A 13,261-nucleotide genomic window follows, 5' to 3' on the forward strand; every position below is an offset into this window, starting at 1 on the left:
ATTTAACTTCCATTGAATGCTTCACTTAATTCAGTTTCCTATCAGGTTCTACCAAATTCCTCCTCAATATGCAAGATCGCACTGTCCTTTGATTTCCAAAAGCCAAACAGCGGCATATTAACGAAAAATGAGAAAACCATCTAGAATTGGAGCACAAAATTTTCCGCAGAAAAGATGCTCCCAGGGATGCCAGGATCATGGATTGCACTGCTGGACAATGCAAAAACTATATAAACAGGGTGGCTAGTAAGACATATTAAACAAAAAAAGTGTCGTTCCCAAATCCAAACTTGCAGAGTATAACCATAGGAGAAAGACCTTTACAATTCCGTTTCAAATTTGACGAGAAGAAATAGAGCAAGCGTCTCAAATTCTATATACTCTAAATCCTGTAGCCGAGTTATCAGAATCATTTTTAGTAATGCCAATTCATGTTTATTTACAATCTCAAACCAACAAATTCTCAGCTTCACTTTCGTAAAGAACAATCAAATAAATTTCGTTATCTTCTTAGTTGCACCCATTAACCTTAGGATTGATCCTGTGCACTGACTTGCCCATGAGTGTAATTGTTTATGGAACATTTCCTTATGACATTTCTGACATTTCTCTCTCATAAGCTTTTCATTGAACTTAATCTTATATGCATCATTACTTTATTGGGTAAACAGATGTGTAAAATCAAATTATGGAAGATTGAAAGGTATTACATTTATGATAACACAACCTCCCAGCGAAATGTAAATAATCCCAAATGTAGCTTCAGTAGAAGAATATTCTGTCCTATAGAGCTAGAGAACTAGAAAACTCATAGGCATCACAGTTAGAACTTGCTAGTAACACAAATTAAGGATCAGATAAACAGCACCGTCTTCACTATTGTCCGGTAGTCCTATCTTTAAACCTCATAGCAATTTGAATTTGGGTTGTTTGGTAGCTGACAATCTATCCAGATTACTAGCAATTTAATGTGATAATTTGGATTACTGCATTTGACATGCTTTTTGGATGGTAATTGATTGCCTTAGAGAAGGGTGACTATCCAGATTATCACTTCTTTGACAATGTTGTAATAAAAATTTTAGACAAAATTATTCTTCAAAAAAATCACACAAAACCTATTGTCTAACCCTCACCCCCACCCCCCCTCCGCATGCACCCCTGGCTCATGGCACCTCCATCTTCCTGTGTGCAGCTCCTTTGCCCTTGTCGCCCATTATCCCCCCATGGCTCCTCCACACCCGTCCCCACCACGGCACCACCCCCATGGCTCCACACGAGCCCACCCCCTCTCCAGTCCCCCTTCCGTGCCCATGGTTCTCCACATCCCTCGATCTGCCACTTCTCTGTACCACCACCACACTCACATCATTCCTATTACTCTCATCCGAAAAAAAAAAAGAGTACTAAGATAAAATTATTAAGGATATTTTAAAATTTTGATTTTATATTATCGATAATCTGATTGTCATACTGAATATGTCAATCAAAATTTTCAATAATTTTACCACAGTATTATCTGTGTATACCAAACACAGTAATCAATATTACTGACAATCTAATAATAGTAATTTATCTTGAAGACAATCCATATTATCTTCTGAAATTGTCTGATGGTGCACCAAACACAACCTTGGTTACTTGAATCTTTATTTTTAATACAATGGAGATCCAATCAGCTTTAATTTCCAACTAAATCTGCCCCATTATAACTATAACAGTAGGATCTCTACAAAAGTTAAAATTTTGAACATTGGAACAAGAATTATATATTACTTTAAATATCTGACTACCAAGAGATATAGCTATCACTCTTGTTTTACATCAAAAACTCAACTTTCTTCGGCTATAGTTGCAAACCACGCACTCTATGGTTAAAAAGTCCTCCATATAACCTTACCAATCAAATCTATTCATCTATTTCGAATCACAAGAACGAGAAGACTAGAAAAGCATCAATGCGAATTGTCCCATTGCGGGAAGCAAAGATCTAATCGTCGTCGTATCATAGAAGAAAGGAGCCCTAAATCCAGATCGATTCCATGATAGAGAAAACGGATGCAAACGAGACAAAAATGAATTCGACTCGATCAAAAAAGCATACCTTTAGGATTCATTTGGTTGATGGAAAGTAGAAAGAGGGAGAAAAACAGTTCTTAAGAAGTAGAGAGGATGTCTTTTATTTGATTGGGGTTTTAAGAGGAGAGAGACGGAAAAAAATTCTTCCTATGAAAAGTCGCTTCCCACATTTCATGAGAAGTAAAAATTTATAGAAGAAATAGATTTTGGCACTTTTCATGGAATGAAAAATGATGATATTTTTTTCTCAAAATATCCTTTTAAGATCCGTAGCTAAAATTTTGTAAAATATCAATGGAGGATTATGATGAAATACTGAATAGCGATATAATATTATATTAATATTATCCTAATATTTATATGAATATTAATATTATAATATTTATTATATTTTAATATTATTTTAATATAATATTTTTATTAATATAATATAATATATATATTTATATATTATATTTATATCTATATTAATAAATTTATTATATTAAAATATTAATATTATATTAATATATATTAGTATTAGATTAACACAATAAATTCTTATGATCTAATGTTATATTATAATATATTAAAATTATATTTATATTAATATAAATATAATTTTAATATTTATATAAAGTTTAGGAGTAAAAAAGTATGGTCTTATATCTACTAAGGGTATAATAAATATTTTACACAGTATTTTTAGAAAAATAGATACTCAACCAAACATAAACTACTCTGCAATAAGTCATTTTCCTATAGTCGACTAAACATGCTAAAATCTTATTTTTAGAAAATTACTTTCTAAGAAGTGACTTTATGAGAAGTTACTTCTTGGGAAGAAAATTTCTTCCCGCGAACCAAACAAACCCTTAGAGAAGTACAGAGGAGAGGCGGCATGCTACTACTAGAGATTTACTTGTGCGTTGCTTTGGCCCTGCCGGTTCACTTCCTCAATATTTGGATCGAAGGATCGTGCTTGGAACAAAAGTCGAGTTATTTAATTAAGCTAATTTCTAAAGCCCGGTGCTTTTTCTTATTCTTTTGGTAAAATATTGCTTTTCCTTGTTGAAGGAAAGGAAAAGAAAAAGAAAAATAGTTGGATTAGGAGAATATTTTTATGTGAAAGAAAAAAATATTCTTAAATAAGTCCAAAAGATTTGAGTAACCTGCAGTCCTTAATTATTTAATCTACTTAATTTATTAAGGATTGAACTAGATCATCTATTTAATAAAATAATAAATTTGAATCTAAATTTTTGACTATTTAACAAATATTGTCAATTTAGATTGATAAATTTTTTATTTACTCTATATCCTACTCAATTTATATTTTATCTGATGTGATCCGATTACCATCCCGGCCTTAACGAAAGAAGCCTTGTAAATCTTAAATACTGCACATACGAGTCAAAGCTTTAAGCCAATTGAAACATATCATGCGTCCATCTTCTTTCTTCCAGCACAATGGAGAAAGAGAAGCACCCCATGTCCCTTGCTCATCTATGGAAGACAAAGCTCTATGAACAAAAAAAATTAGAACAGTTTTTCTTGATATAGCCACACACACCTAGTATAAGCAGATTTGATCAAAATAAGTTGAATAAATACTCATTGCTTATGCTTCGTAAAACTATCTAACGTACACAAAGCTTGGAATGCTTTATGCATGATGTATTTCCCAGCCAAAAACTAAAATACAAAGGTTGGATACATTATGCGTGATGTATTTCCCAATTGAAAATTATCTTACATAGAATATAAATTAATGTCACTTCATGAGCACCAATGGATTAATCATGAGCACCAATATCCTAGAATACAGAAGTCTTGTATCCTAATCTACCCCTTTTTATATAGATTCATGCCTGGTCTATGAGCTTTATGATTTTGTCCAGAGCCGGCTTAAGGGTAAGGCCATTAAAGCGCTTGCTTTAGGCCTCTACTTATTTAGGCCCCCAAGCTCCTCTACCATCTATCTCCACCGCATTCAGCCATCCAGTCACAAGAAGATAAATGGTGCCGGAGATGGGAGACGGTGAGATGGGAATCGCAAGATGGCGAGATAGGAGCTGAGAGATGCAAGACGGGAGCCGCCACCCCTAATATCTATCGGGGCCGTCTTCTTGCTGGAGACGGCGAGACGGGAGTCACGGCCTCACGGGATTTGGGAGTGGTTCTTGGTGAGAAGGCGGAGGGCGGCAGCGGCAGAGAAGAACGGATGCCCGTCGGAGCTGCGGGTGAAGAAGTCGGCAATTCGAGCGGTGAGGTTGTCGAAGAGCTTGCAGAGGGAGGCCTCAAGGTGGGCGAGAGTGACACTAATGAGGAGGCCATCGGAGGCACTGGCAACACTACCGTCAATGGAGAGGATGTGGACCCATCCGACGATAGTAGTCTAGCTTGAGGGGGTCTCTCGATCTCCGACGGCAAACATTCCATACTTGAGGGGAGTCTCCGGTGGCGGTGGAGTTTCAGACTTTCGACGGTAGGGGAGTTCCGGACTTCTAATGGCTGAGCGGTGGCAAAGAAGATGGAAGGGTGCGACGATCAATTTTTAGCTTTAGGCCACCCTATATGTTGAGCCGCTCCTGATTTTGTCCTTTAAAAGACATCTCACGTAAGGAAGATTTTCTCTCTTTATAAATATGAGTCTCAATTAACTTACAAACAATGTGGAACTATTGATATCTTCTATATTATTAAAACTACAACAAAAACTATTAGATTATATTTCACTTTCGAACCAACACTTGAACATTGAGCCTAACCTTGGGCACAGATCAAGTCAAAGTTACATGTAAGTTGCATTCATAGATTAAGCCAAGCTGGATATAGGTTGCATTTATACATTACCCTCTTGCATCCTTCTTCATATTATCAGCTTCGTGACTTGCATTAGACGTTAATAAGTCATGTACTTAGGTAGCAAGGTTATTCATTCAAAATGTTCCCATATATGTAGAGATTAAGTAATGATGCTTTCTTATCAAAAAAAAAAACAAAAAAAAAAGAAATTATAATGCTAGCCCACCTGCGTTATTGTCCTTTTTTTTTTTGGTAAAAATACACTCAAGCCGCAGGGTATTATGAAGAAATAATGTAATGCAAAAAATTTGCAGAAAATAAGTGTGAAAGGACAATGATTGATCTTAAACCAGTTTGCACAATTACGTGGGATGGTATATCGACAGAGTCCAAACTTTTCAAATGACGTTTGAAATACGAAAACTTAGGTTAGATGGAAGGAACCATTGCTTCTCGTCATAAAGATATTTGTGGGACTCCTGTCACCCTATATCACCTCTCGCGACTAGTAAAAGATTTGACCGAGTTGCTTCCTTTATAAGTTGTCCACTAGTCTAGAAAAAGGCCTGGTATGCTGTCACATTGCTTTCCAAAGGAATAGTAGACTAAATTTCCAAGCAAGTGGGACATTATTGCGTGTTGCAATAATTGAACACCATTCGTTTTTTCATTAAAGAATTAAGCAACTGGATTTAAAAGAACCAAGGTGGGATTGGATAAAGAAGACTAGTTTTGAAGGAAAGACTTTCTTATCACATGTTCGGAGTAACAAAAAGAGTAAAAAAAAAATCTTTTTTTGGTTAAGTAAAAGAAAAAAAATCTTCCAACTCTGGCTTAGTTTAGCAATTTCATTTGGCTCTTTTTTTTTTTTTTTTTTTTTTTGGTTAAAGCAAAAAGTTTACGCTCTTTTGATATAAATATATTCAATAAAATAAAAAAATAAAATACTCTACTGTCCGATTGGGATAGATGCGTGACTAGTTCATAAAATATCAATCTTGTGTTCCACCACATATGAGGCAATCGTGTGTGCTATCATGTTCATCTTTCAATAGACATGTCTGACTTTTAGGAAGACACATCCTCTCAAAGCACCCTCGATAGTTAGTTGATTATAGGTCATGTTTATCTTTCAATAGACATGTCTGACTTGTAGGAAGACACATCCTCTCAAAGCACCCTCGATAGTTAGTTGATTATAGGTCGAAGAAATCTTATTGGTTCGCTATAAAATGTGAACCACATAAATATTTCAAGAGATAAGCATATTGACAGCACAAAAATTTTTATAATTAGCTTAGTTCTCCTTCATCTAAATAATTTAATAAATTTCTCAAATAGTCGTTATCAAAAGGATGATACCATGCCAGCCAAGCCAAATTTGATTAATGTGAATATTACATATCGTAAAGGTAACCTACCGACCGGATCAATCATTTTTATGATGAGTGCCCAATGTAATTTTGTGAAGCCACACCATATATAGACTCAAGATCTTGACTCCGTGTTCATTACCACCGGTTCAATCGATCATCCGAGTGAAGTCCACGATAAATGCCTACAACAAGCAATCTTATTTCTTTAATTGACAGATAATTTTTTCTTCGAATAAATGATTAGAATATGATCTAATGAACTGAAAAATTTGACAAATCTACAAATTCTAACTAAACCTATAGGATTAATATCTAAATAAAAGAGATATAAAAAATATCTCAAGATAAGCCAGATAAATGGGAAAGAGAATGGAGCGAAGCAAGACAAATGGGAAAGGGGATCGAGAGAAGAGCATTCCGCTCTTCCATAAATTTTTTTTTATTATTATTTTTAAAGTTCCGATTGATTTAACCATCGGATGTTTCTCTGCTGGATCACCTTCGACGAGCACAGATTTTTTTTAAAGATTTCTTCTGGCAGTCCGTATGTTCAACGATGTCTATCTCTATTAACGTCAGCCATCTTTCGGAGTCCTGAGGTAATATTATATGTATTTTTTTTCTATAAAATATGATGGAGAAGCCACCGGCATCTGGTTGGCTAAAGGTATGTGAATCTTTCTCCTCGTACATACGGACACACAGAGCAGGGAGTGTTAGTGGTCCATCACACTCTTCAGTTGACTAAAGACAACCAAGTCTTTTGGCTCAATCATGGGTCATTCACGTGCCTCACTTCTATGCATTCCTTGTCAACCCATCTAACCTATCTTGTGTTATCATGTGACAATAATATTTGTCCCATCTCCCGACTTATAATAAGGTTCCGGTATCCATATGCAAATTAACACAGCGCTAGGAGGCTATATTTTTATTATAAAAATTATTTAATTATATATTTTTTTTGATATAGATGGATGCTGACGCTAATCTAACATGAAAGTACATTCTAAAAGATTAAAAAGTAAAATATCTTATAAAGCTTGCGAGCAAGTTTGATCTGTCGTCAAATCTAGTTACCAGTATATTCAACTACATAGGAGGTGATCCAATCAACGGCGTTGTTTGCCTCCTGAAAGATATGTTGAGCAGACACCATAACAAAATCTCAAAGACGGATATCATGAAGGAGCAAATGAACCTCCAATTGTATCATGTCGTTTCGAATCTAGCCTATCACGATGGTAGAGTTTCCCTCAATGATAATTCTCTCTATTTGTAGCTCCTATCAACTACAAATAATGCCAGTCCAAACATGTTCAATTTTTGAGACAGAAAATTCAAAGAGATATGAAATGCCACCACAAGCAATCTGGCATTCAGTCTCCAGATGATAAAACTAATACTATCCTTGCCATCTCTAACATTATCATTGAAATTTACCTTAATAAATCCCGAAGGAAGAGGCTTTTAGGAAATAAAGATAACCTTTTGAATCATTGCAGGAGCAATATAGGAGTATGAGGAATCGGAGGCATCAAGGAGGCCGGCAATGTCAAAGCAACCGTACTCCATAGCCAAATAGATGGTTCTCTCCAAAATCCGATGAAAGGATATCACCTCTGCTTAGGGGATCAAGCTATTTTTGGAGAGTCAGATATGGCAAAAGTATAATTTTTCGGAGTCAAAAGTCTCCCTTCAAGGCATGAAAGGGTAAATTTTTTCTAACACCATGTATACCATATAATTGTACATGCCATCAATCATAATTGCTTATTTTTATAATAATACATTGAGATGCGTATTTGATAAACAAAATCTATAAAAATAAGTGGCTGCGATCGGTGGTATGTGGTCATATATATCAACGTCGAGTGGTGTACCCACCCAAGACCGGCACGTCGGCATGCATCTTGTACCGGCAAAGCATGTCTCATGCTTTGGAGATCATCCGACCAAATCCACAACAGCTGGCTGACCCGATCCGTCGAGAGCAGCAGGGATGCTCCAACTCTTGTCCCATTGGATGACCGTTGGCTGCAGGCGAAACGTCCAGTCAAGATTATGTTAGAATATTCAAAGTATTGAGTAAACAAACGGGCAATGCTCTATTAACATAGACTAAGATTGTATAATTCTAGTTAGCCCGGTAGAGATGCCACGCCGGTCAAAATGATAGTACTACTGAGTAACATCTCATAATTTGTGCCTTAGTTGACCTTCCTGTGATTGAGTAACAAATGAAAATATTAGGTGGTCGGTAAGATTGTGGTTGTGCAATTATGGTGTTGGCCTTCTTTTTTTTCAAACAAGAAAAAAATATCAATACTTATCCTTAAGCTTCTCTAGCCTCCCCATGTCCTAAATGATCAAAACCAAAAATCAAATTTGTGATTAAGAACTAATACCCAATCGATCGATGTTTTTAATAGCTGATCAATTGGTAATCACAAAGAATGCTTTGCATTGCAAGTATAAAATCCTTATAGCCTATTGGTTTGTAGATTGTGATATGTCCAGCAGTGGAATAATTGATCGCCAATTTATTTCTTGGATCAGACATCATCATACATTATTGTCAAACTCAATAACTCCAGCAACGACCCAAAAGGACACAAAATCATACTAAAAAGATCATGTTTCTCAACTATTCATTTATTTTCTCTATTGACTTAAACTAATTCATTTATAGATAAGCTTTCTACTTTCAAAATATGGGCTAAGTTTTAGTCAAAATATCATCTACGAAAAACTTGAATCATTTTAATCAGAAAAAAAAAAAAAAAAAAAAAAACCTAGAATCAGCTAGATTCAAATTCAGGTCACAAGCTTTGACCAACTAGTCACTACTAACCATAAGCTTACTATCTTTTACCAAAAAAAAAAAAAAACACACAAGCTTACTACCACTGACCATGTCACCTATCTAGAACTGGAACGCGCATTAATTTAAATTATCCTGTTCATTTTTCTCTGCAGAATGGAGGGAAAATAAAATGGATCTCCAACTACAACCACGCAGCCAAGGGTCCCCGTGTGTGACACAAAGCTAATGAGTTTTCGAAGGATTTCCAGGTCTTGGCGTAAAGTAAAAGCGACCAACGACGGAAAATAAACCTAGTCGACGAAATTATTATTTTGCCATTGGGTCCGTTTCCTCCGCACGCGCTCCTCCCCTATCCCATACGGCAACTCCTGCTCTCTCGCTTATAATTAATCTCCGCTTCCCCTCCCTCCCTCCCCACCCCCAAATTCTACCGTAAGCGGGCCTCCTTCGCCTCCCCGATCTGAATGGAGGAAGGAGGAGAGAGCCCCCGCCGGACCCGGGCCCTCCACCGGCCGTCGCCCTCGTTCCGCCTCCGGAGCCCCAGCCTCAACACCGTCCGCCTCCGCCGCGTCTTCGACCTTTTCGACCACAACGGCGACGGCGAGATCACCGTCGACGAGCTCGCCCTCGCCCTCGACCGCCTCGGCCTCGGCGCCGACACCGACGAGCTCGCGTCCACCGTCGCCGCCTTCATCCCCCCCGGGCGCGCCGGCCTCGCCTTCGACGACTTCGAGGCCCTCCACCGCTCCCTCGGCGACGACCTCTTCGGCGCCGCGGACCCCGGCGACGAAAAGGCTGCGGCGGCGGCAGAGGAGGAGGAGCAGGACATGAGGGAGGCGTTCCGGGTGTTCGACGAGGACGGCGACGGCTTCATCTCGGCGGCGGAGCTCCAGGTGGTGCTGGCCAAGCTCGGCCTACCGGAGGCGCGGAACATCGCTAGGGTCCACGAGATGATTTGCTCCGTCGATCAGGACCGCGACGGACGGGTGGATTTCCGCGAGTTCAAGCACATGATGCAGGGGATCTCCGTGTGGAGCGCCTGATGGACCGTCCATGATACGCCTTCTGCCAATCGTGAGGGCGTGTCTTTGGAGAACCAGGGGGTGGAATTAGCAACTCTCCTATTTTCCTCTATCCTTTTTCTTTTAGTTTACTTGGCGTTGTTTTGTAAGTCGTTGTATATTTGGGTGTCTAATTAACATTTTGACTTGGTCAATATGGGTGAAGCATATTGCTAACATTGCCAAATTTTTCTTCTTTATTTCCATTTATCTGCTAGCCAGAAATTTAAACACGGATAAAGAATATAATGCACCACTATTATGGTGATTGGTTATTTTGTTTATAGGTAGTACTTATATTTTATTTCAAATGCTATGATGAAGTATAATTTACTGCAAATTTTAGCCAATACATCGTTTCTAATTTTGATTATTTTCTAAGTTAGTATAGTATAATTTTTAAAATTTTGTGATAATAAATTTACCAAACAATATCTATTCCGTTATCATGAGCTGGGGCTTTCTCTAATGATCATATCCTCTACTTAGCAATATGCATAACAAAATAAATAATAACCAATACAGGTAACAATTAGGTAAACACATTTTACATGGGTGTGAGTTGCTTAAATCCAGGCCTGAACGCCTGGAGAGTGAGAAGTGATACTGAAACATGTCTTCTGATACTTGCGGGCATTGGTGGCCTTCCAACTGCATCTAACTTAAACCATGGGAATACTTATTTCACCCCTCAACTAAAAGTATTGCTATTCCAAGGAATCAAAGCTCCAAGTTTTTATCAGAACCATAATATGACACCCTGCAGAACAAAGGGGAAGTCAGGATATTATTGAACAATACTTTTATAGCGGCAAATGTTTGCTACCGGGAAAGGAAAAAGGTGAATGGTCCCAAGTTACAAGGTCGTGAGGAACCCGTCTAAAGATCCCCATGGTAGATAAACGAGAATTCAGCTATGTAAACGGATTTAGCAATCTAAAAAAAAAAACTGTTACAAGAGAAGCATAATTTAAATTTAACTTTGGGTAGATATATATTTCAATTACCAGACAATCAAAAAAGAAATATTTTTACAATTGTAGTTTCAATTAGGACATTTTCAGTTACAAACTACGTTTAAATTGCAGCAAATCGGAGTGTAAGCAAACAAATGGCATGATAATCTTGACAATATTTTAATCTTATAGTTGTACATAATCTATGCCTCTTTGTAATAATAATTATAAAAATAATATTATTAATTAACATTTGCATAGTTAATAATAAATAAAATACTATGTAGTAAATATAACATTAATATGTGGAGATAATTCGAGCCGAGCTCAATCAACCTGAGCCTAACTTTAGCTCAGCTTAGTTTTTTCATTGTTGACCAGAGTGCCATCTCTATCTTAGAGTATTTGAACAACAATATTTATTAATAAAAATAGAAAAGACTAATTAAATTGTCCATTGGTTAAAAGAGAGACAAATAGATTCGAATTGTGTAAAGGTATGAAATATACTAGGTCATCTAATCAATTACCTATGATAGAGATAAGACTCTGGGCACAAAGCAAAATCTTTATACTTAGCAGGCGATTGAACATCAATTCTCCAAAAGGTTCAGCTGCCCGGATCAAACTCATGCAACATACACCTGTCTAGCTGCTACCAAATCTAGGCATTCATGGTGATAGCTAACAGGAGAAAAGTGTACTTGCAATTCTTCAGATTGCACCCGTACTTCTTGACCCATATGTCTTTCTCGTAGCTCTCCAGCACCCATGTATCCACGTATATCATGTCCTAGTGGTGAATAATGCGCAAGAGGCGTCCCATCTCCACCAGCTCAATGAACAGCAACCTATGGGGACCCATGGCGCAGCTCGAGTGCGAGATGGGCCGATACCCCTCATCATAGAGGTGGAACGCGATAATAGCGGCACCAAGGACGTATTCTTGGAAGAACGTGAAAGTCACCCAAGGAAGTGTGCTAGGAACAAAAATCATATAGGGTTGGCTCTCAAAAAGAAAATATACAACTGGCTCTCTATTTTGTCATGTCTCCTCTTATGCATCTTAAAGCATAAATCCAAAAGTCAAGGCTTTTTTTACTAATGAAACTATTGATCCCATGATTGAAAAAAATTAGAAAAAAATTATGCATAGCATCTCCTTTCTTCGTTATTAAATTTTTAAAATATATTTTTTTATTCATATATATTATATGAATAAATAATACATACTTCGTAAATTAATTATCTAGCAAATCAATGCACATCTTTTAAGTAATTCGATATATATATATATATATATATTTATATTTTTATATATATATATTTTTTTATATTTATATTATATATATTATTTTTAAAATATAGTATTCACTGATACAAAGTACATATTTAGCAAATTAGTTATTTAGTAATTTAATATATATTTTTGAATAAATTGATATATAGTCTTCGAAATATTATGTTTATCAATTATATTATATCTCAAGTATAATGCATATTTGTCAATGATGAGTTAGCTAGTTGGCTTACTTTTGGGCCGGCTACCACTCACTGGCAGTTTGTACTTTTTGACACCTCACCATATGGTGATGTGTAAAATATTTTGACCATGGACCACTCAGCTTATGCCTTTCATAGGCAGATGCAAAAAATATGATTGGCTTACAAATCTACGTCCGCACGCGCGCGCACGCACGTGCACATATATATATATATATATATAGGGGATTTTGTGGATTTTTTTTTTTCTCTGTTGAACCAAAATGCATGTCGCATGACCGCACGGTGTAGAGATTTCTATATAGGTTGGTTGCGTAGCTTTCTCATGTAAAAAGAATTTGCATGAGTCTATTATTGGATTATCCATTATTACCTTGTGATTTATGCATATGGATTAATAGCATAGTTCATAGCTAGGGGTGAAAATCATATGGATATTATCCATCTAAATCTATTTTCATATCTGAATCAATCTGCATATGGATAGAAATTTGAGGATCCGACTAATATCTATATCCATAAACATATCAATAAAAAAAAGAGATATGGATATAAATAGATAACTATTCAATCCATATCCGAATATCCAAATCTACATGTAATCCTATATAATTTTATATGATACTTATTAATATTTAAGAAAACTGTACAACCATATAAATATGTTATTAA

At 36.5% G+C, this 13,261-nt stretch overlaps 1 protein-coding gene across 1 annotated transcript; it reads left to right on the plus strand.

Annotated features, from left to right (window-relative positions):
- Positions 1 to 9,458: 9,458 nt before the first annotated feature.
- Positions 9,459 to 10,285, plus strand: LOC105044873 (probable calcium-binding protein CML27). The gene has a single exon (XM_010922927.4). It carries the CDS (start codon positions 9,534 to 9,536, stop codon positions 10,110 to 10,112), a length of 579 nt encoding a protein of 192 aa, XP_010921229.1. The 5' UTR covers positions 9,459 to 9,533; the 3' UTR covers positions 10,113 to 10,285.
- Positions 10,286 to 13,261: the final 2,976 nt, after the last annotated feature.

The sequence above is a fragment of the Elaeis guineensis genome, chromosome 5, assembly GCF_000442705.2.
Source record: "Elaeis guineensis isolate ETL-2024a chromosome 5, EG11, whole genome shotgun sequence".
Taxonomy (NCBI): domain Eukaryota; kingdom Viridiplantae; phylum Streptophyta; class Magnoliopsida; order Arecales; family Arecaceae; genus Elaeis; species Elaeis guineensis.

Excerpts from the sequence above, each read along its gene's own strand:
- LOC105044873 (XM_010922927.4), top strand. The coding sequence starts at position 9,534 with ATGGAGGAAGGAGGAGAGAGCCCCCGCCGGACCCGGGCCCTCCACCGG.